At 40.0% G+C, this 25,159-nt stretch overlaps 1 protein-coding gene across 3 annotated transcripts in view; it reads left to right on the forward strand.

Moving 5' to 3' along the window:
* The window catches only part of NDRG3 (NDRG family member 3), an 83,399-nt gene that overhangs the window by 12,528 nt on the left and 45,712 nt on the right, over window positions 1–25,159 (forward strand). For 2 of the 3 annotated variants that reach the window (XM_068565375.1, XM_068565376.1), the window contains exons 2-3: window positions 8,447–8,548; window positions 22,626–22,661. In XM_068565375.1, the coding sequence (XP_068421476.1) occupies window positions 8,492–8,548; window positions 22,626–22,661 (93 nt within the window). In that variant the 5' untranslated portion in view covers window positions 8,447–8,491. The remainder of the gene's footprint in view (window positions 1–8,446; window positions 8,549–22,625; window positions 22,662–25,159) is intronic. The other variant, XM_068565377.1, reaches the window with a different exon arrangement.

Raw genomic sequence — 25,159 nt, forward strand, 5'->3', positions numbered from 1 at the left:
GTTTGTAGTTTCCTTTGCTTTGCAAAAGCTTTTAAATTTCATTAGGTCCCATTTGTTTATTTTTGGTTTTATTTCCATAACTCTAGGAGGCAGATCAAAAAAGATCTTGCTGTGATTTATGTCAAAGAGTGTTCTTCCTATGTTTTCCTCTAAGAGTTTTCTAGTGTCCGGTCTTACATTTAGGTCTCGAATCCATTTTGAGTTTATTTTTGTGTATGGTGTTAGGGAGTGATCTAATTTCATTCTTTTACATGTAGCTGTCCAGTTTTCCCAGCACCACTTATTGAAGAGACTGTCTTTTCTCCACTGTATATCCTCACCTCCTTTGTCATAGATTAGTTGACCATAGGTGCATGGGTTTATCTCTGGGCTTTCTATCCTGTTCCATTGACCTATATTTCTGTTTTTGTGCCAGTACCATATTGTCTTGATGACTGTAGCTTTGTAATATAGTCTGAAGTCAGGGAGTCTGATTCCTCCAGCTCTGTTTTTTTCCCTCAAGACTGCTTTGGCTACTTGCAGTCTTTTGTGTCTCCATACAAATTTTAAGACTTTTTGTTCTAGTTCTGTAAAAAATGCCACTGGTAATTTGATAGGGATTGCATTGAATCTGTAGATTGCTTTGGGTAGTATAGTCATTTTCACAATATTGATTCTTGCAATCCAAGAACATGGTATATCTCTCCCATCTGTTTGTGGCATCTTTGATTTCTTTCATCAGTGTCTTATAGTTTTCTGAGTGCAAGTCTTTTACCTCCTTAGGTAGATTTATTCCTAGGTATTTTATTCTTTTCGTTGCAATGGTGAATGGGGTAGTTTCCTTAATTTCTCTTTTTGATCTTTCATTGTTAGTGTATAGGAATGCAAGAGATTTCTGTGCATTAATTTTGTATCCTGCAACTTTACTAAATTCATTGCTTAGCTCTAGCAGTTTTCTGCTGCATCTTTAGGATTCTCTATGTATAGTATCACGTCATCTGCAAACAGTGACAGTTTTACTTCTTTTCCAATTTGTATTCCTTTTATTTCTTTTTCTTCTCTGATTGCCGTGGCTAGGACTTCCAAAACTATGTTGAATAATAGTGGTGAGAGTGGACCACTTGTCTCGTTCCTGATCTTAGAGGAAATGCTTTCAGTTTTTCACCATTGAGAATGATGTTTGCTGTGGGTTTGTGGTATATGGCCTTTATTATGTTGAGGTAGGTGCCCTCTATGCCCACCTTCTGGAGAGTTTTTATCATAAATGGGTGTTGAATTTTGTCAAAAGCTTTTTCTGCATCTGTTGAGATGATCATATGGTTTTTATTCTTCAATTTGTTAATATGGTTTATCACATTGACTGATTTACATATATTGAAGAATCCTTGCATCCTTGGGATAAATCCCACTTGTCCATGGTGTATGATCCTTTTAATGTGTTGTTGGATTCTGTTTGCTAGTATTTTGTTGAGGATTTTTGCATCTATATTCATCAGTGATATTGGTCTGTAATTTTCTTTTTCTGTAGTATCTTTGTCTGGTTTTGGTATCAGGGTGATGGTGGCCTCATAGAATGAGTTTGGGAGTTTTCCTTCCTCTGCAATTTTTTGGAAGAGTTTGAGAAGGATGGGTGTTAGCTCTTCTCTAAATGTTTGATAGAATTCACCTGTGAAGCCATCTGGTCCTGGACTTTTGTTTGTTGAAAGATTTTTAATCACAGTTTCAATTTCATTACTTGTGATTGGTCTGTTCATATTTTCTGTTTCTTCCTGGTTCAGTCTTGGAAGGTTATACCTCTCTAAGAATTTGTCCATTTCTTCCAGGTTGTCCATTTTATTGGCATAGAGTTGCTTGTAGTAGTCTCTTAGGATGCTTTGTATTTCTGCAGTGTCTGTTGTAACTTCTCCTTTTTCATTTCTAATTTTATTGATTTGAGTCCTCTCCCTCTTTTTCTTGATGAGTCTGGCTAATGGTTTATCAATTCTGTTTATCTTCTCAAAGAACCAGCTTTTAGTTTTATTGTTGTTTGCTGTTGTTTTCTTTGTTTCTATTTCATTTATTTCTGCTCTGATCTTTATGATTTCTTTCCTTCTGCTAACTTTGGGTTTTGTTTGTTCTTCTTTCTCTAGTTCCTTTAGGTGTAACATTAGATTGTTTATTTGAGATTTTTCTTGTTTCTTGAGGTAGGCTTGTATAGCTATAAACTTCCCTCTTAGAACTGCTTTTGCTGCATCCCATAGGTTTTGGATCGTCATGTTTTCATTGTCATTTGTCTCTAGGTATTTTTTGATTTCCTCTTTGATTTCTTCAGTGATCTCTTGGTTATTTAGTAACGTATTGTTTAGCCTCCATGTGTTTGTGTTTTTTACGTTTTTTTCCCTGTAATTCATTTCTAATCTCATAGCGTTGTGGTCAGAAAAGATGCTTGATATGATTTCAGTTTTCTTAAATTTACTGAGGCTTGATTTGTGATCCAAGATGTGATCTATCCTGGAGAATGTTCCCTGCACGCTTGAGAAGAAAATGTAATCTGTTTTTGGGTGGAATGTCCTATAAATATCAATTAAATCTACCTGGTCTATTGTGTCATTTAAAGCTTGTGTTTCCTTATTAATTTTCTGTTTGGATGATCTGTCCATTGGTATAAGTGAGGTGTTGAAGTCCCCCACTATTACTGTGTTACTGTCGATTTCCTCTTTTATAGCTGTTAGCAGTTGCCTTATGTATTGAGGTGCTCTTATGTTGGGTGCATATATATTTATAATTGTTATATATTCTTCTTGGATGGATCCCTTGATCATTATGTAGTGTCCTTCCTTGTCTCCTGTAACATTCTTTATTTTAAAGTCTATTTTATCTCATATGAGTATTGCTACTCCAGCTTTCTTTCGATTTCCATTTGCATGGAATATCTTTTTCCATCCTGTCACTTTCAGTCTGTATATGTCCCTAGGTCTGAAGTGGGTCTCTTGTAGACAGCATATATATGGGTCTTGTGTTTGTATCCATTCAGCAAGCCTGTGTCTTTTGGTTGGAGCATTTAATCCATTCACGTTTAAGGTAATTATCGATATATATGTTCCTATGACCATTTTCTTAATTGTTTTGGGTTTGTTTTTGTAGGTCCTTTTCTTCTCTTGTGTTTCCCACTTAGAGAAGTTCCTTTAGCATATGTTGTAGAGCTGGTTTGGTGGTGCTGAATTCTCTTAGCTTTTGCTTTTCTGTAAAGCTTTTGATTTCTCCATCGAATCTGAATGAGATCCTTGCTGGGTAGAGTAATCTTGGTTGTAGGTTCTTCCCTTTCATCACTTGAAGTATATCATGCCACTCCCTTCTGGCTTGTAGAGTTTCTGCTGAGAAATCAGCTGTTAATGTTATGGGAGTTCCCTTGTATGTTATTTGTCATTTTTCCCTTGCTGCTTTCAATAATTTTTCTTTGTCTTTAATTTTTGCCAATTTGATTACTATGTGTCTCGGCTTGTTTCTCCTTGGGTTTATTCTGTATGGGACTCTCTGTGCTTCCTGGACTTGGGTGGCTGTTTCCTTTCCCATGTTAGGGAAGTTTTCGACTATAATCTCTTCAAATATTTTCTCGGGTCCTTTCTCTCTCTCCTCTCCTTCTGGGACCCCTATAATGCAAATGTTGTTGTGTTTAATGTTGTCCCAGAGGTCTCTTAGGCTGTCTTCATTTCTTTTCATTTTTTTTTCTTTATTCTGTTCTGCAGCAGTGAATTCCACCATTCTTTCTTCCAGGTCGCTTATCCGTTCTTTTGCCTCAGTTATGCTGCTATTGATGCCTTCTAGTGTATTTTTCATTTCAATTATTGTATTGTTCATCTCTGTTTGTTTGTTTTTTAATTCTTTTAGGTCTTTGTTTAGCATTTCTTGCATCTTCTCGATATTTGCCTCCATTCTTTTTCTGAGGTCCTGGATCATCTTCACTATCATTATTCTGAATTCTTTTTCTGGAAGGTTGTCTGTCTCCACTTCATTTAGTTGTTTTTCTGGGGTTTTATCTTATTCCTTCATCTGATACAAAGTCCTCTGCCTTTTCATTTTGTTTGTCTTTCTGTGAATGTGGTTTTCCTTCCACAGGGAGCAGAATTGTAGTTCTTCTTGCTTCTGCTCTCTGCCCTCTGGTGAATGAGGCTATCTCCCTTTTTCTTTATCTCTGTGATTCCAATAGCATGGTCAGACTCTTGTCATCTTTCAGCTAGATTTCTGCAGCAGTCTTCTCTATTTCTCCAATGTATTCCCCCTCTAGTTGGTCTGGCCTGTTGAATCTTTTAAAAATCCCATCTAATTTATTGAAATCATTTTTGGAAGAAGGCAGGATGAAATTAGATTAATAGAGTCTATCTCTACCCCACGCTCATCATCTCTATTAAGGATTGTTGCTAATAATCAAGCCCTTCATTTCTTCATCTTCACCTCAGATGATCCCCACTTCTCCTCAGCTGATGAGGTCATATATTGGACTATCATCACTCAAAACTGATTATACCTAAGATCCTAAACAAGATCCCCAGGTGACTGATTGTACATTAAAGTTTGAGGCTCATCATACTGAAAACAAGCAAGAAATAGCCCTCTTTTCAGAAACTGGGTAACAAGTAATAGCTGGGATTTTGCTTCACTTTTCCCTACTCATTTCTTGTTCTCCTTGTCCTCAGCTAACTACTGAGATAATGAGAGTTCTTGTCCTGGTGTAATGACTCAAACCTTCATTCTGAGGCATCTGAGTCATTGGTGGTATAGGATTGCTCTGAGTTTCTGTCACCTTTATTTCAAGGAGGTGCCTCTGTGGGGAGAGTGGAGGAAACCTGCCCAGGGTCCTACACCAGTAGATGGGGGTCTGGCATAGACATTATGGTATAGTGGGAAAAGCAAAGGTTTTTAAATCCTTGCCTTGTTACTTACTTAGATGTGGATATTGGAAAAGTCACTTAACTTCTCTAAGCCTAAGTTTTTTGCTTATAAAGTAAGAAATGAAGATATCTACTTGGGAGGAGTGTTAAACATAACTTCTGGGAGGAGGAGGATTAAACATAAGGTCTTTAGATTATAATTTCTGGCACAGAGTATACTTTTCCTCTTTCCCTTTCTAGCCTTTTGATACAAGGTTTGCTTCCTCTGTTTGAGGATGGCTATTTTTTCTTGTCACTCTCCCCTCTATCATAAAACTGGAAAAGAGTTCTTATCTACTAGTTTATAAAATCCCTACTAGCCTCTTAAAAATATTAATAGCTCTTAGTTCCAGGATGGGATCTGACAGCCACATCATTTGTGCAGATGAGGGCACTGCAGGCCTTAGATCCCCAGGAGGGAGCCAGTCTGTGTAGCTGAGGGATCTGCAGATGGAGTTTTCCACCATGTGATCTTAGTTTTCTTATAGGTGTTATAAAACTGCTCATTGGCAAGGGTTCAGGGCAGTGAGAACTGAGCAAAAATTGAGTCTCTTCTGAGTCTCTGGAAGAACATGTTGGGTCCCCTGTAATGTGGAAGGTGAACATCTACTGTCTTGTTGCCAGTTCCTAAGTCACAGTGTCCTGCCTTGACTGCATTGGGCCTGGCTGATAGCGACAACCTTCTCATTTAATTTGTGCCCTTGTTTAAGTGTTTGTCCTGGCACAAACTGCATATTTCTTCACCTTTAAAAAATGCATGGGAACACTAGGTGAATGCGTCACTTTGGAGGCACCGCAGGCTTCCCTCTGTCCCTGAGGCTCCATGACAGGCCTCCCCATGTGGAGTCACATTTGAATAATTAACATCTTGCAGTGCCCTGCTTTCAAATGAGTGAATTAAAGTAAGGAATAAAGAGGTGGGTTGGAAAAACAGTTTCAGGAAATCACCATTTTACGTGAGGGGAAAATGGAAATAGACTAAAATGTTAACAGCGGTGGTTTTTAGAAGGAAGGGCTGTGAGTAAAATATCTTTTCATTATTCCGTGGTTTCCGCATTTTCTAAAGTGAGCACACATTACTTTTAAATAGGAAGAAGAAGTTTGAAATTGCCATTTTAAATTACTGGTAAGCAGTGAAATCCAGATGAAAAGTAGCCACAATTTATAGTGTGATTAATAAACACAGTTGAGTAGATCCCAGTTAGGCCAATATTTTGGGAGTTAACTGGGTTGAAGTGGGGACTATAAAAGAGAAATTTTAGATGCTGGCTGAAATTGGTGATAAAAAGTTCAAGCCATCTCATCCCGTTTTGAAGTGTGACTGATATGAAAAAAATAAAATAAAAATTCAGTTTCTGGGCATTCAGTAGCTCAATCAAGTTTATAGAATACCTGGGATCTGAGAAAAGAACCACATCCTAGAGGGGGGTTAATATCGGGCTTGTGCTCTCTAACTGGCACAAATGTTTGGGGTCCTCATATTGGCATGTGGGGTCCATAGTTTGAGCAGTGGTCCCTATTGGCACCCTTTGGGTTCTTCAGAGTAATGGTAGAAGAGGTTTTGTTAGTCAGCCTTAATGTAGTCATAGTTGAGAGCAGGATTTATTTTGGTGTATCGGTCATTAATAGCTAAGAGGTTGCCTGGAACACATACCCTCTCCATAGCTAACCAAGTCAAAGCCATATATCCTATCTCTGGACGGAAAAACAGAAAAGTGGGTTAATATAATAAACGAGTATCTCATGAAGGATTCCCACCAATCAGAAGTAATTGCTCTTCCTTTGAACTCCTCTGGCTCTCCTTTTTATTTCTCATTTTGTAGTTAGCTTTATAGAGAGCTGTCGTCTCTACTCTTTAGGAAGCTCCTGGAAGGCAGGGACCTTCTTTGTATCGTCCATAATGCTTTGCACAGTGAGTACTCAATAAATGGTTGTTGAATGTCTGAATTCCCAACTCATGAATTTAGCATTTTTCCTGCAAGGCCAAGGCAGAGGAGATGAAGCCTAGAGCTTTGAAGTCTGGGTGGGAATCACTCGCATGCAGTATCCAGTATTTGCAGCCTCTCCCCATGGCTTCCTGTACAGTAGGATGGAGGCTCTGCCTCTCTATTCCAACTTTCCCTAACTACTCCCTGTTTGTATTAGTTATCTATTGCTATGTAATAAATCACTCCAAAACAAAGTTATATATTATGTCTCATGGTCCTGGGTCAGGAATTGGGGAGCAGGCTTGGCAGGGCAGCTCAGGATCTCTCATGAGGTTGCAGTCAGATGTCTCCAGGGCTGCAGTCATCTGCAGTCTTGACTGGGGCTGGAGGATCCATTTGCGAGGTGGCTCACTCACATGGCTGGTAGGTTGGTTCTGACAAGTTGGTTCTTTTCCCCAGAGGGCTATTTGAATGTCCTCACTATATGGTGACTGGCCTCCCCCAGAGCTAATGAATCAAGACTACAGTGTCTTGAAACAGAAATTATAATGCCTTTTATATTGTCGCTTCAGAAGTCACATATTGTTGCTTCTGCCATATTCTATTAATTACACAGGCCATCCCTGATTTTTTTGGATGGGAGATTACACATGAGTGTGAATATCAGGAGTCAAGGACCCTTGGGGTCATTGGAGGCCATGGTGGAGGCTGGCTACCATACTCTCCATCTACTGCTTTGATTCCCCAGGTGAAGGCTAGTGAGCTTAGCCTTGGTTTATCTGTTTATCCTAGGCTACAGCATTAACCTTCAATTTTTGTTCTCCCTTAATCCACCCTCCAAACTGTTGCTTTCTGAAGTGTAACTCTGAGCGTGTTGTTCTCTTACTTATACAAAGTAACTAAAATGGATTCTCCATGAGGGCAAAGACTATTGTATTAAGTATCTGTTGCTGCATAAAAATATTACTGCAAACTTAGTGGTTTAAAACAGCACACATTTATCATCTCAGTTTCAGGGGGTTGGGATTCTGGCTGGGTTGACTGGGTCCTCTGCAAGGCTGCAATCAAGGTTCCGGTCAGGGCTGGCTTCTCATCTGAGGCTCGACTGGGGAAGGATCCACTTCCAGGCCCATATGGTTGTTGGCAGCCATCAGTTCCTTGCAAGTGGTTGGACCGAGCATCCCAGTTTCTTGCTCTTTTGGCTGGAGGCTGTTTCTTACCACATGGCCCTCTCACAGCATGCCAGCTTGCTTCTTCAAAACCAGCAGGGGAAAGTGTGTCTCTCTGCAAGACAGATGTTAAATATTTTTGTAATGTAATCATATATAGATACTCATGTACATTCCATCACTTTTGCCATATTCTGATGGCTAAAAGCAAGCCATGGGTCCCACCCACACTCAGTTGGTGGGGTGGGGAATTATGCATGGGTGTGAATGCTAGGAGGTACAGAGATCACGGAGGCCACTTTAGAGTCTGTTTGCCCTAAGCATCTGGTCTAATGTGTCTTCAGCATCCTGAGCCATGCATGACACATACTAAGCTCTAATATTTGAATGAATGGATGTAGTGTGACCATTATGTTTCCAGCTCCTAGTTTAAGCCTTTTGCTTCACTTGTCTTCTGTTTCAGAGTTACTGATTTATTCTTGAGAATCCTCTACTCTCATCTGTCCTCATGGATGAACTTCAGGATGTTCAACTCACAGAGATCAAACCACTTCTAAATGATAAGGTAAAGACTGCTGTTGTCACTAAAATATATGTAAGTCTTTTCTTCTGTGATTAGTTCATTTTCTATATTATCTAAATAGTAACTAACTCAAAACATATTTAACTTGACTTTCTATGGAGAGAATACTTTAAAAAATATATTGCTTAACCTTCTTCTTGATGTCTTGCCTCCCTTTCTTCCTACTTTTGTTTCCACTGGCCAAATTCAATCAAGTTATCCTTGGAATTTTCTTGTTTTACAGGTAGAGATGTTAAGCAGAGAGTGTGAGAGTGGGTTTGACTTAGAATCCAAGTGTCTTGACTTTTAATTTCTATAAGGAAAACTTAACATCCATGGCTGGTGATGTACACAGGCTGCAGTGCTCTCTTTAAAATTTGTCAAGTCTGTGATGTGACCTTTCTGTCTGCGTTGAGGTTTTCATCGGGGATGCCTGGATGTTGGTAATACACCTCATTTTTATGTTCGTGTCAGAGAACTGCACAATGAGCATCATAGTTAACAGCCACCAGGATTCAGCAAGTAAAGAGTGCTGTGATGGTGGGAGTTACCAAAAAGCTAAGAAAGGCTGATCCGCCCTCCTCTCCCTCTCCATTCAGTAAATGCGCCTGAAATTCTGTCTTTTCAGCCCTATTCTTTTGGTTTATTGTCATGGTCCCCTATTAAAATACTGTTCTAGCTTGGTATGGATGAGTCCATGGCATCCTTTCCTGAGGGAAGTATTGTTGGAGAGTAAGGGTAAAGATGGGTGAGGTCAGGATGGGGGCAGGGGCTATACCAGAAGATGCTGTTGCCTGTTATCTCTTTTGCCAAAGCAAGGCCCTTCACCTACAACTTCTGGGGCTGTTGACTTACTGTGTGTTCGTTAATTTGCTGTTGAAACCTGTCAACCCCATTTTCGTCCCTGTGACCTCATCTCCATCCCCACTCCCACTCCTTCCTTTATCTTTCACCAGATTTCTTGCTCTCTCCCTTGGCAAGCTGCACACTTTTTTAAAACCCCCATTTGGTTTCTTCTGCTGCTTCCCTTCATGTTTTCAGAAAACTCTCTCCTTCAAGCACTGTCTTTTGGTGCATGTGAAGAGCTGTCCCCAAAATGATTTGCTACAAAGAGGAGGAAGGAAATAAAATCTGCATCTGTAAAGCTTATGTATAGCCACAGAAATGAATAGTTACAGGGCAAGTGGGGGTAGGCAGTTTAGCTTCAGGAAGGTAGTAACCTATCCTAAACCTGGCTGATAGTCAGAATCAGCTGGGGAATTGTTTAAAAATACAGATTCCTGGGCCCCACTCTAGAACAACTAAATTGGAATCTGAGGGGAGGGGGACAGGACACACACACTTCTCTACAATCAGTGGTCCTCAACCTTGGCTGCTTATTGGAATTACTTGGGGAGATTTAAAAATGACCGATGCCTAGGTCCTACCTCCAGAGGTTCTAATTGAACTGGTCCGGGGTGAACTTTTTTAACAGCTTCCAAAATTGAGAACCACGCCTAAAGTGATTCTGATTAGACAGTGTTGGAAACCCATGACCTGATGGATCTCAGACATTTGAGGACTAGGACACAGATAAGAGGAGGATTCTTCCTTGACCCCGGAAGTCCACAGAATGCCTGAGGCACCTACATGAAGAGTTGCAGGAGGGACTTCCCTGGCGGTCCAGTGGTTAAGACTCTGCACTTCCACTGCAGGGGGTGCGGGTTCGATCCCTGGTCGGGGAACTAAGATCCTGCATGCCACGCAGCGTGGCCAAAAAAAAAAGAGTTGCAGGAGTTAATTGACTGGATATCTCATAGAGAAGGCAACTGGAAAAGAAAAGATTTGGTGACCATAACCACAGAAAAGCATTGAATTAACATCTGGGTCCTCATCTCTGAGGCCATAGTGATTCCTCAGCTATGTCTGATGTGTGTCCAAGTTCTCTGAACAGAATTGTGTCCCCTCCCCTAAAATTCATATGTTGAAGCCCTAGCTCCCTATGTGACTTTATTGGAGATAAGGCCTTTAAGGAGGTGACTAAGGTTAAATGAGGTCATATGGTAGAGCCCTAATCCAGTAGAATTGGTGGCCTTATAAGAAGAGTGAAGGAGAGGAAAAGAGAGAGATCCACCCTCCACTCCCACTCCTGGCCAGGTGAGGACACATCTGCAAGCCAAGAAGGGAGCTCTCACCAAAAACTGAACCCTGCTGGAACCTTGATCTTGGACTTCCAGGCTCCAGAACTGTGAGAAGATAAATTTCTGTTGTTTAAGCCACTCAGGCAGCCTGAGCAGTCTAAGATACCAAGCATTGTCTCACTTCCTCACATCTGTTAGCTCTTCTTTGATATGCCTGTGCTGTTCCTACCCACTTCCCACGCTCTATCTCCCTCCCTCCTCTTCCTGGGAAGTGCTTCTAGCCCATCATTATTCATGAGCACTCCCCTGCTCCAGCCAAGCTTTACTGAAGTAGATTGGCAAGAGGGCCCTCTTCAGATGGTATCATTCCCAAAGAATTCTACCCCATCACACCCCACACTCCCCCAGTATATCAGTGCTTCTACCTTTGCCCAATAAGTGGGTGCTTTTGCATTATTTTGGAAGATATAATGGTGGTAATGCTTCTCATCCATTATTTCATTTGATCCTCCCAAAGGCCTGGCGATGTAGAACACACAGATCAATTTATTCGCATATTGCTGTTGAGGAAACTAGGGCTAAGAAAGCTGAAGTAGCTTACTCAGATTGCGTACCTAAGAACCCCTGCTGTGTATGGCAGGATTCTCAATCTTGGCACTGTAAATGTTTTGGGCTAGATAATTATTTATTGTGGGAGACTGTCCTGTGCATTGTAGGGTGTTTAACAGCATCCTTGGCCTCTACCCACTAGATGCCAGTAGTACCCCAGAGTCATGACAACCAAAAATGTCTCCAAACATTGTCAGATGTCTCCTGGGGGTGGGGCAGAATCTCCCTATTTGAGAACCACTGCTATTAGGCTATAAGCCTCCAGGTTTGAATAGGAGATGTCTTGAAATTTTTTGTTTTCGGGGAAGTTTTATTTTGCCTAATAGCCTATCCTGCTATTATTTATTAAGCACTTTTTATGTGCCAGGTGCTTTACATACCTGCTCTCTTTTAATCATCAGAATATCCCTTTGAAGTAGATAGTATTCCTCACTTAGCAGATGAAAATCTGACTGAAAGATGGGCTCGCCCAGTCAGTAAGTGGCAAAGCCAGGACTGAAACCCAAATCTTTCCTACTCCACAACCTGAGGCCTTTCCACTGTGTTCACACTATAGATATTTTGGCATCACCTCTGAGGCTTGCCCTCCCTCTTTAAGGAGAAACCTGGAGGTTTGTATTATTTCACTTCATCTTTCTGTCCGTTCTCCTCATAGACACTCTTAGCCAGAGACATCGCTGTGCCCTTCCAGGCTTCAGGGAGCTAAAGGAAGTCTAGACCCAACCTATAATGCAGAAATTTGTCCTGAGCTGACTGTAAGGAAGCATTCTCAAAATAGCTTTAAGCGAGGCTTATGTTAACTTTTCTCTTGTTGTTTGTTGGTACTTTTCCCATTTAATTTTAGTATGCCTGTGATTTTGTCTACGGCTCAGAATTGTGAAGAAGTGGGTAATTTTGCCATGCTTGTTCTGGCTCCAGTGATGAAAAGAAGCACCTGCCAGCACTTCTGTTTGTTTTTTTGGAGGCAGATATCACACAGGAATGTGAAATTATTTTTTAAAAAATAACATTTAACCATTTTCAGAGCACTTTCACAAATACTATCTAATTTGAATCTCCTGACCTCTTGTGAAGTAGGTACTTAAAGGTATTTTTAGCTCCATTTTACAGATGAGGCTCAGAGAGGTTATATGACTTGTCTAACATTGGTGTCTAGTGAGGTGGTGAAGCCGGAACTAGACCCCACAGCTGTTGACTTCAGCCTGGATCAGGGGGTCTAGGGCTCTTCCCACCATATGCTGCCTCTTGTAGCTGGTTGTTCCAACCTCTTCACCCAACAGACCTTGTACAAGCAGGAGAGCTGGCTGGTTTGTGCTTCATTTTCCCTGCCCTCCTCTACCTACTGTTAGTTCAGATACTGCCGAGCCTGTGAAAGCCGAAGACCAGGCTTGAGAAAATAAATAGTAGATCACAGTTGGCTTCAGCAAAATTGAGGACCTATCAAGAAGGGGAATAAATACCTAGTAGGGGGAACAGAAACAAGTTATTTGCTTTGGTTGTTACAGTAGAAAGTGAGGTAGACCCTAAGGGAGGATATTATAAGAGGAAGCAGGGAGAACCCAGGGATGAACATTTTTGTAACCTCCAGGGCAACAGAGACAGGCCAAAGGGTTTATGCCAAGGTCTCTTTTAAAAAAACAACACAGGACTTCCCTGGTGGCTCAGTGGTTAAGAATCCGCCTGCCAGTGCAGGGGACACGGGTTCAAGCCCTGGTCAGGGAAGATCCCGCATGCCGTGGAGCAACTAAGCCCGTGCGCCACAACTACCAAACCTGTGCTCTAGAGACCGCGAGCCACAACTACTGAGCCCACATGCCACAACTACTGAAGCCCGCACGCCTAAAGCCTGTGCTCCACAGCAAGAGAAGCCAGTGCAATGAGAAGCCCTCGCACTGCAACGAAGAGTAGCCACAGCTCGCCGCAACTAGAGAAAGCTGCTCACAGCAACGAAGAACTAAGGCAGCCAAAAATAAATAAGTTAAATAAATAAATTAAAAACAAAAACAAAAAAACCCCACAGATTTATTGACATTTTCATTAAAGAGTATTTGTGAAGTGCAGCATTGCTTGTACAATTCCCCATCTTTCTCCTTTCTACAACAATCCAAAAAGGATTATTGTCCTTTTTTAGTAGAAATGCCATATTTTATTCTCTTTGACTGTTTTTAATCAGCTTGTTTCTAAAACTTTTACTGTCGTAACAACTCCTCCTCACTTTAGTTCCGAGCTCATCAATTGCACGTAACCCTTCCTCTTTGGTATTCATTTCTTACTCAAATTGAGTATCTCTATTTTGAGATGCTCATAATCTCTTCCAAAATGATAATCAGTGCATTTACTAAGTGCCAGAACTGGGAATAGAGTGGTGAATCAGACACAGCCCCCCACATCAAGTTCACAAAACAGGTAGATTTGCCCCAAATCTCTTCCTGTTGGTAGTTGGTTCTAAGGTCTTATGTATCTTGTCTTTCCATTATACTGTTGCTTTGTGTCTTTTGACAACTCTGTGCTTCTTGACTAGATCTCATGTTGGGAAATTACATTTCTCTTCTTTCTAGCAGTTCCTTGTTTTTTAAACTTTCCTCCTTGCCTTCCCCCCCTTATTTCATACTTCTCTTCATACACTGATGTATTCTCAGTTGCTTTTTGCTTACTCTCCAGGCTTGAACTGAGAGAATTACTTGTTTTTAATCCACTTTCTTGAGCTGCTTCATTTACCTTCTGCATTTGGCACTGAGCCTCCACCAGGAAACATTCCCCTTAGTTGGCTTCTACCTTGACTGCAACTTTCAGTAATAGCTTCTTTTTTTCCTTGAGTTATTCTTTTTTTTTTCTCTTCTTCCACATTATTCTATTATTTAAATTTTTTTTCTTGAATCCCTTTCTGCTACTTAAGTCTGCTTAGTGCAAGAATCTCTCTGAACATGGAATTAATGGTATATTCAAAATGGACAGAAAATAAAAAGAAAGCACCCAGAGCCTGACACTTCTGGAAGTTTTGTTGGAGTGGAACCTTGTACCACAAATATAAGAGACAAATAAGTCCCCAGGGAGGTCTTTCTCCTTCCAGAATCTACCTAGTGAGTAGTATTGAATTTTTTTTTTTTTTTTTTGGCCATGCTGCGTTGCATGCAGGATCTTAGTTCCCCGACCAGGGATGGAACCCGAGCCCCCCTGCAGTGTAAGTGCGGAGTCTTAACCACTGGACCGCCAGGGAAGTCCCCAGTAGTATTGAATTTTTAATGAGTTCAGAGAATTTGGCTTCAGTTGACAACGCTCAACTGAGGACCAGCTAATGAACGTCATTCAGAAACTCTGGATCCACCAGAGGGCAGACAGCAGAAGCAAGAGGAACTACAGTCCTGCAGCCTGTGGAACAAGAACCACATTCACAGAAAGGTGGACAAGATGAAAAGGCAGAGGGCTATGTACCAAATGAAGGAACAAGAAAAAACCCCAGAAAAACAACTAAATGAAATGGAGATAGGCAATCTTCCACAAAAAGAATTCAGAATAATGATAGTGAAGATGATCCAGGACCTCAGAAAAAGAATGGAGGCAAAGATCGAGAAGATGCAAGAAATGCTAAACAAAGACCTAGAAGAATTAAAGAACAAACAAACAGAGATGGGCAATACAATAACTGAAATGAAAACTACACTAGAAGGAATCAATAGCAGCATAACTGAGGCAGAAGAATGGATAAGTGACCTGGAAGACAGAATGGTGGAATTCACTGCTGCAGAACAGAATAAAGAAAAAAAAATGAAAAGAAATGAAGACAGCCTAAGAGACCTCTGGGACAACATTAAACACAACAACATTCACATTATAAGGACCCCAGAAGGAGAAGAGAGAGAGAAAGGACCGAGAAAATATCTGAAGAGATTATAGTCGAAAACTTCCCTAACATGGGAAAGGAAACAGCCACACAAGTCTAGGAAGCACAGAGAGTCCCATACAGGATAAACCCAAGGAGAAACATGCCGAGACACATAGTAATCAAATTGGCAAAAATTAAAGACAAACAAAAATTATTGAAAGCAGCAAGGGAAAAACGGCAAATAACATACAAGGGAACTCCCATAAGGTTAACAGCTGATTTCTCAGCAGAAACTCTACAAGCCAGAAGGGAGTGGCATGATATACTTCAAGTGATGAAAGGGAAGAACCTACAACCAAGATTACTCTACCCGGCAAGGATCTCATTCAGATTCGATGGAGAAATCAAAAGCTTTACAGACGAGCAAAAGCTAAGAGAATTCAGCACCACCAAACCAGCTCTACAACACATGCTAAAGGAACTTCTCTAAGTGGGAAACACAAGAGAAGAAAAGGACCTACAAAAACAAACCCCAAACAATTAAGAAAATGGTCATAGGAACATATATATCGATAATTACCTTAAACGTGAACAGATTAAATGCTCCAACCAAAAGACACAGGCTTGCTGAATGGATACAAACACAAGACCCATATATATGCTGTCTACAAGAGACCCACTTCAGACCTAGGGACACATACAGACTGAAAGTGACAAGATGGAAAAAGATATTCCAGGCAAATGGAAATCAAAAGAAAGCTGGAGTAGCAATACTCATATGAGATAAAATAGACTTTAAAATAAAGAATGTTACAGGAGACAAGGAAGGACACTACATAATGATGAAGGGATCAATCCAAGAAGAAGATATAACAATTATAAATATATATGCACCCAACACAGGAGCACCTCAATACATAAGGCAACTGCTAACAGCTATAAAAGAGGAAATCGACAGTAACACAATAATAGTGGGGGACTTTAACACACCTCACTTACACCAATGGACAGATCATCCAAACAGAAAATTAATAAGGAAACACACGCTTTAAATGACACAATAGACCAGGTAGATTTAATTGATATTTATAGGACATTCCACCCAAAAACAGCAGATTACACTTCTCAAGTGCGCAGGGAACATTCTCGAGGATAGATCACATCTTGGATCACAAATCAAGCCTCAGTAAATTTAAGAAAATTGAAATCATATCAAGCATCTTTTCTGACCACAACGCTATGAGATTAGAAATCAATTACAGGGATAAAAATGTAAAAAACACAAACACATGGAGGCTAAACAATACGTTACTAAATAACCAAGAGATCACTGAAGAAATCAAAAAATACCTAGAGACAAATGACAATGAAAACACGACGATCCAAAACCTATGGGATGCAGCAAAAGCAGTTCTAAGAGGGAAGTTTATAGCTATACAAGCCTACCTCAAGAAACAAAAAAAGTCTCAAATAAACAATCTAACGTTACACCTAAAGGAACTGGAGAAAGAAGAACAAACAAAACCCAAAGTTAGCAGAAGGAAAGAAATCATAAAGATCAGAGCAGAAATAAAATAGAAACAAAGAAAACAAGAGCAAAGAACAATAAAACTAAAAGCTGGTTCTTTGAGAAGATAAACAAAATTGATAAACCATTAGCCAGACTCATCAAGAAAAAGAGGAAGAGGACTCAAATCAATAAAATTAGAAATGAAAAAGGAGAAGTTACAATAGACACTACAGAAATACAAAGCATCCTAAGAGACTACTACACACAACTCTGTGCCAATAAAATGGACAACCTGGAAGAAATGGACAAATTCTTAGAGAGGTATAACCTTCCAAGACTGAACCAGGAAGAAACAGAAAATATGAACAGACCAATCACAAGTAATGAAATTGAAACTGTGATTAAAAATCTTCCAACAAACAAAAGTCCAGGACCAGATGGCTTCACAGGTGAATTCTATCAAACATTTAGAGAAGAGCTAACACCCATCCTTCTCAAACTCTTCCAAAAAATTGCAGAGGAAGGGAAACTCCCAAACCCATTCTATGAGGCCACCATCCCACTGATACCAAAACCAGACAAAGATACTACAGAAAAAGAAAATTACAGACCAATATCACTGATGAATATAGATGCAAAAATCCTCAACAAAACACTAGCAAACAGAATCCAACAACACACTAAAAGGATCATACACCATGATCAAGTGGGATTTATCCCAGGGACGCAAGGATTCTTCAATATACGTAAATCAATCAATGTGATAAACCATATTAACAAACTGAAGGATAAAAACCATATGATCATCTCAATAGATGCAGAAAAAGCTTTTGACAAAATTCAACACCCATTTATGATAAAAACTCTCCTGAAAGTGGGCATAGAGGGAACCTACCTCAACATAATAAAGGCCATATACCACAAACCCACAGCAAACATCATTCAAAGTGGTGAAACACTGAAAGTATTTCCTCTAAGATCAGGAACAAGACAAGGATGTCCACTCTCCCCACTATTATTCAACATAGTTTTGGAAGTCCTAGCCACGGCAATCAGAGAAGAAAAAGAAATAAAAGGAATACAAATTGGAAAAGAAGAAGTAAAACTGTCACTGTTTGCAGATGACATGATACTATACATAGAGAATCCTAAAGATGCCACCAGAAAACTAGTAGAAGTAATCAATGAATTTGGTAAAGTTGCAGGATACAAAATTAATGCATAGAAATCTCTTGCATTCCTTTACACTAATGATGCAAAATCTAAAAGAGAAATTAAGGAAACACTCCCATTTACCATTGCAACAAAAAGAATAAAATACCTAGGAATAAACCTATCTAGGGATGCAAAAGACCTGTATGCAGAAAACTATAAGACACTGATGAAAGAAATTAAAGATGATATCAACTGATGGAGAGATATACCGTGTTCTTGGATTGGAAGAATCAACATTGTGAAAATGACTATACTACCCAAAGCAATCTACAGATTCAGTGCAATCCCTATCAAACTACCACTGACATTTTTTACGGAACTAGAACAAAAAATCTTAAAATTTGTATGGAGACACATAAGACCCCGAATAGCCAAAGCAGTCTTGAGGGAAAAAAACGGAGCTGGAGGAATCAGACTCCCTGACTTCAAACTGTACTACAAAGCTACAGTCATCAAGAAAATATGGTACTGGCACAAAAACAGAAACAGATCAATGGAACAAGATAGAAAGCCCAGAGGTAAACCCACGCACCTATGGTCAACTAATCTATGACAAAGGAGGTGAGGATATACAATGGAGAAAAGACAGTCTCTTCAATAAGTGGTGCTGGGAAAACTGGACAACTACATGTAAAAGAATGAAATTAGAACACTCCCTAACACCATACACAAAAATAAACTCAAAATGGATTCGAGACCTAAATGTAAGACCGGACACTATAAAACTCTTAGAGGAAAACACAGGAAGAACACTCTTTGACATAAATCACAGCAAGATCTTTTTTGATCCACCTCCTAGAGTAATGGAAATAAAAACAAAAGTAAACAAATGGGACCTAATGAAACTTCAAAGCTTTTGCAGAGCAAAGGAAACCATAAAGAAGACGAAAAGACAACCCTCGGAATGGGAGAAAATATTTGCAAACGAATCAATGGACAAAGGATTAATCTCCAAAATATATAAACAGCTCATGCAGCTCAATATTAAAAAAACAAACAACCCAATCCAAAAATGGGCAGAAGACCTAAATAGACATTTCTCTAAAGAAGACATACAGATGGCCAAGAAGCACATGAAAAGCTGCTCAACGTCACTAATTACTAGAGAAATGCAAATCAAAACTACAATGAGGTATCACCTCACACCAGTTAGAATGGGCATCATCAGAAAATCTACAAACAACAAATGCTAGAGAGGGTGTGGAGAAAAGGGAACCCTCTTGCACTCTTGGTGGGGATGTAAATTGATACAGCCACTATGGAGAACAGTATGGAAGTTCCTTAAAGAACTAAAAATAGAATTACCATATGACCCAGCAATCCCACTCCTGGGCATATACCCAGCGAAAACCATAATTCAAAAAGACACATGCACCCCAATGTTCATTGCAGCACGATTTACAACAGCCAGGTCATGGAGGCAACCTAAATGCCCATCAACAGACGAATGGATAAAGAAGATGTGGTACATACATACAATGGAATATTACTCAGCCATAAAAAGGAACAAAAGTGGGTCATTTGTAGAGACGTGGATGGATCTAGAGACTGTCATATAGAGTGAAGTAAGTCAGAAAGAGAAAAACAAATATCACCTATAAAATGGTACAGATGAACTGGTTTGCAGAGCGGAAATTGAGACACAGAAGTAGAGAAAAAAACGTATGGACACCAAGAGGGGAAAACGGCAGGGGTGGGGGGCAGTGTGATGAATTGGGCTATTGGGATTGACATGTATACACTGATGGGTATAAAATGGATAACTAATAAGAACCTGCTGTATAAAAAAAAAAATAAAAAAAAAGAAGAAAAAGAAACTCTGGATGCCAAACACTGTCAGACTGACCCAGTCGTATCCTTTCTCCAGGATGATCAATCACTCATGAAGCCTGAAGCCATTCTCCAAGAGGATCTGGCATCCCTTTGAGAAAAAAAAAAAAAAAGCCAAGAAAACAAGTGTTATATAGTCTTCCTCTGATTATTAGTACCTTTTCTTTGGGAGTCTAGCTGTGTACAGCTGCGTACATTGCATAAGGAACGTGGAATTTTTTTTTTAATTTATTATTTTATTTATTTATTTTGGCTGTGTTGGGTCTTTGTTGCTGCGAGCAGGCTTTCTCTAGTTGCGGCGAGTGGGCTTCTCATTGCGGTGGCTTCTCTTGTTGCGGAGCACGGGCCCTAGGCGCGGGATTCAGTACTTGTGGCTCACAGGTTCTAGAGCACAGGCTCAGTAGTTGTAATGCACGGGCTTAGTTGCTCCGCGGCATGTGGGATCTTCCCGGACCAGGGCTCGAACCCGTGTCCCCTGCATTGGCAGGCGGATTCTTAACCACTGCACCACCAGGGAAGCCCCGTGGAATTGTTTTTTTGCTAGGTTCTCAACAAAGAAAAGATCACTTTGGTTTCTGGAGAGAATTGCATCTTTCTGGTTTTGGCATTTCCCTTTGCGCTCTTCTCAGGCTTCAGGGCCTAACAGAATGCTTCATGACTGTGATCACATGATAGTGAGTAAGGGAATTCATGCATACAGGGACAGCTGCTTCTCAAATTGCTCATCAGAATTTGTGTTTCTGTGTTCCAGGACCAAGATTTTAGTTCAGACTAGAGCGATTTTCCCTAATCTTTCTAAATAATCTGTAAAGGAACCTCTGGGAGCCCAGTAGGATTGAAGCTCTAATATGGTCTGTTTTGACATCATTATAAATTATTCCTCAAAAGATTAAATGAATCTTTAAGTTGTATATTACAAAATACTAAGTTACAAACTTTTTTTTTTTTTTTTTGGCCATGCCATACGGCATGCAGGATCTTAGTTCCCTGACCAGGGATTGAACCCGTGCCCTCTGCACTGGGAGTGTGGAGTCTTAACCACTGGACTGCCAGGGAAGTCCCGACAAACATATTTTTTGTGCCATACCAAATCCTTTTTTTCTAATTTTTTAATTACAAAAGGTGAAGTATATGCTCATTGTAGAAAAGTATAAAAAAAATTATAATCATCCATAATCTGTCTATTTAGAAACAACTGCTATTGTTAACGTTTTGGTATTTTTCTTCTAGTCTTTTATCGTGCATATTTTAATGTAGATGAGGTCAAACTTTGAAGACCATTCTGTAGCCTACTTTATTATCATTTAATAACCGTATCATGTCTTAAACTGGAATGCAGTGGAATTTTTTGTTCTTTTCGACCCAAAGTCTTAACAGAACTATTTCAGCATTTAATTTTGTTATATTGGCGTATTCATTTTATAAATATATATTAACTTATACCCGGCCCTGTGCTGTATGTGGTGGAAGGTGCGAGTTGAATCAGAGATCAGGGGCTCACTGGCTGGTCATTTATATCCTACTACAACGATCTACCCTAGTCCCTGAGAGGGCCCTTCCTCCTGCTTCTCATCGTCTAACTAGATGTTAAACACAATGACTTCTCTGAAGGAGTTCTCAGGAATTGTATGGGGCTAGTGGGGAACTAGGGAACTCTGTGATCCTTTTTACCAAGGGCGGCATTCCTTGGAAATGTGCTACCCAGTCCCATCTACGTGGCATCTTAGTTGTCTTTCCACGCTGTGACTGCATCAGACTTTACTTTGTGAACTTGGCTTCATGCCAGGACTAATACCTCAGACCGGCTGCCTCCACCACTCTCTGTCCTCTGTGTCATCTACAGTCTCTCTGTGATTGGTAATCTATTGTGACTTTACTGCCACCTTTACAGAAATAAGGTGGTAGGATACAGAACTGTTTCTAAGAGGATCTTCTTGAAGGGAGATGGGATTGCTTAGTACTCCCTTGGCATCAGATTTCTTGATCTTCTCCGGAGGGGCAGCTTTGGGGAAGGTGCTGATAATTATTATAGCTCCACACCTTCTGGAAGCTGTTGTAGACAGATATAACACAGTTTCTAAATAATGAGAGGGTATTTTTTCTGGGCAGGAGCTTTTACTTTATGAAAAATCAAGTCAGAAGGTTTTCTTTTCCTCCCAAACACATCACTCATTACCCTTTTTATACTCTTATGTCATACTCTTGCAACTCTGGCATCTGAAATGCTACAAAAATGCCTCTGAGTCATTGCCATTGATTTTTTTTTTTCTTGGCAATCAGACATTACTATGATACAATCTCTTTTTAGAAGCTTGGTGAATTCTCCTTGGATCTTTTGACTGTGTTTTACTTTTTAAACGATTCAATGATTTGTCCTTTTTCCTATTAGCAGTTTCCTGGGATATACCAGTGTATTAGGAACCCTGTTTTATCATTCTTTCCCTCCTTCAATGACACTGCCTTTCTTGCTTGTTAAATTTCAGATCTTCCATTTCTTATCCACCTATATCTTTGTTCTCTTCTTAATCCTTTCTTTGCTTCCTTGTCCTGGGCACTCTGGCTCCTGCCTTCCTTTGCACGTCTCAGGGTTGGCCTCTAGCTCCTTTCCTCCCAGGTACCTCCCGTGTGGGTTGTGAATGTGCTCTCAGACTCTGATCCATGTTTTACTCTCTCTCACTGCTCTCCTTAGGTAGGGAGACAAGAAGTTACAGGCTTTACTGGGAAACCAGGCTCCTTTCCTTCATCTTCACAGGAAGCCTGCCAAAGTGTAACCCCACCTCTAAAGGCTCACCTTTTACTAACACACGTTAGGAACCCACCCGGCCTCCTCTGAAGCCTATTGATGAGAACCATTTTAGTTTTACGGCAACCAAGAGGCTGCACATGCACTGCTTTCACTGTGAACTGAATTTGCTGCACATTTGGGGAAGCCACATGGGGAAACTGACTGTGTTTTCTGCCTTCTGTTGACAGAATGGTACACGAAACTTCCAGGACTTTGACTGTCAGGTAAGGACTGTACAAACACCAAGGAGGGCTGTGTACAGGATCTCTGCAGTGCTTCCCTCCCTGTGCTGGTGGTGTTATAGAGGTGGATCTCTCTTCGTAGCTAATCATGACTCCTTCATGTTCTTTTGGTCATTGGATCAAGTTTATTTAAAATGATTTGCTATTGTGTTCAAAAATTGCCTGCCAGGTACCTGTTCTGTGGTTGTAGGTTATTGGGTGGAGCTTTCTCTTTGTAATTAAGATCTCCTTTCCTCAAATGATATTGGAAACCCTAGTCACAGGTGTCAAATGGTTGTCACCTCACTGCAGAGAAGGCGGGAGAGGGGCATTTTGAGGGGAGACTTAACCGACAACAAAATCTTTTCCTAAAAGAAAAAGACACATTAAGTGTTATTAACATAAAATGCAGATATCTCTTGGCTTTATCTTTGGAAACGCAAAATTCATCCTGGCTCATTAGTATTTTCCTAAATGATATTGTTTGTCTTAGTCTGTTTTTGCCTATAGCTCTATTGCCAATTTGAAAATCAATAAAGTGAACCAGCAACCCTCCCTCCACCTTCCTACTTTATCTGTTGCCTGGCCCTGAAAGAAATGGGAGGAAGGAGTATGGAAATGGGAACCTTATAAGCCCGTGCAGCCTGACTCTCCTACTTTTGGGGTAGATGTCATAAGAGTGGCTATCAGAGGCAACATGAAGTAGACTCAGAGGGTACTAGGCAGGAAAGGAAGGTGCAGGGAAGCCAACTTCCTCGTGTCCAGGATTCACCCAACTTGTATACCCACAGGCAGATAGTTATTTTCAGATATATTAAGTTAAGTAGAGTGGAATCTCTCCATATAGCATTAGAATCAAAAGGAAGAACTAATATTTGTCTCATAGGCAAACCAGTTATATCATAATAATTTATTGGGTACCTACTATAGATACTAAACATACATCATCTCTAGTGCTTGGAACAATATCATTAGGTGGTTTTTATTACAGATGAGGAAATTGAGAATCACATTTCATAACTTGCCATTGGGTGGAATTGGAGTTGAAAAACCCCCTTTGTCCTGAATCCATTGCCCATTCTTTCTCACTTGGGAATGTCCAGAGCTGAGATGTGGCAAGGAGTTGAGAGCTGAGGTTCCTTGGCAGGACAAATAAGACTGAGACTCACTTTAGAAGGGGCAGGCTCCTTGTTACAGACTTTTTAATCCCAGTGCCAAACACCTCTTGGTGTGACTATTTGGTATACTTACATATACAACATAATCAGCCAGGTGCTGTTAGGGAAACATTTGCTATAGACCCTTACTCAAAAACAAGAAGTCATATTATTTTTTGGTGAATGGTGGCAATCAAGTTTGGGGTTAGTTGTCTTTAATTTGATCTAACTTCAGTTATGGTTTGGATCCTAGGTTGAACCAGTTTAACTTGATTGCTGTTAATATTTGATATAATTTACCTAGAAGGAGATCATTTGAGAGAGGGTGACAGTAAAATTCAAGGTGAGGAATTCCAGAAGTAGTATATATATTCCTACCTAAAAGTGTGGAAGCATTTATTTTCATCAAATTGAGCACCGCCCCTTCAAAAAAATGGAATATTAAAAAATTATGTGCTTATTGCAAAATAGATAAGAAAATACCAAAAAGCAAAAAAATAAAAATCACTTGTTATTTCACCAGTGTTAGTATTTTGGTATATATACTTCAGGATTTTTTTTTCACACATAAACATACTTAGATATAAATGAAATTGAGTTTTAGAGATATAATTATCAATCACTTTTTAATATAAAGGCTTGAAAATAGTCTGGCAAAAATTCTTGATGTTTTGAGTGAAGCTCTAATATATTAACATGTTCTGGCCTCATTAAATATAACTTTTAGTTCAGTTCTGATACAAATAGAATGATGGCAAATGTTTGTCACATGTCTGTTACTGGTTATGAATGTGTAGGTTCTCTGTGTTCTAAAGAAGAAAATATCACAGGCCCTTCTTTTTTTCTTCTCTCAACACTCATGAATGCTCTTCATTCTCATCTGTCTCTTTGTTAAAGGTTTATGTGGTGTTCTGGAGACTGGGGGCATCTGGGTCAGGAGTCTAGCGACAGGTGATAGAAGGCCTAGGAAGTAGGAACTGTGCTGTGAGACATCTAGAGTGGCCCAGTTTGCCTGAAGGCTTCCTGGAGACCACTGGACCTTCTTAGGAGACAAAGCAGAACAAATTTAAAGCCACCCACTGGCTTTGTCACTTAATGGAAAGGCATTCAGCCTTGACATTGGTGTTGTTCATTAGCATAAATGTGGCACGGGGCTAACTGAGGCCAGTTAATCTGGGCTTCCTTCTGGTCTCTGTCTTGCCTCAGAGAAATCTTTAAGGAATGTTTGATGATATTCCAGGAAGTTATCTTAACATCACAACCATGAGAGATCATAACTTCAGTCTGAACTGCCTTTTCCCCCTCTGTTTCCTTTACTAATCACCTACATGCTTTTTTTTCCCC

Source organism: Eschrichtius robustus, chromosome 16 (genome assembly GCF_028021215.1).
Source record: "Eschrichtius robustus isolate mEscRob2 chromosome 16, mEscRob2.pri, whole genome shotgun sequence".
NCBI classification, from domain to species: Eukaryota; Metazoa; Chordata; class Mammalia; order Artiodactyla; family Eschrichtiidae; genus Eschrichtius; species Eschrichtius robustus.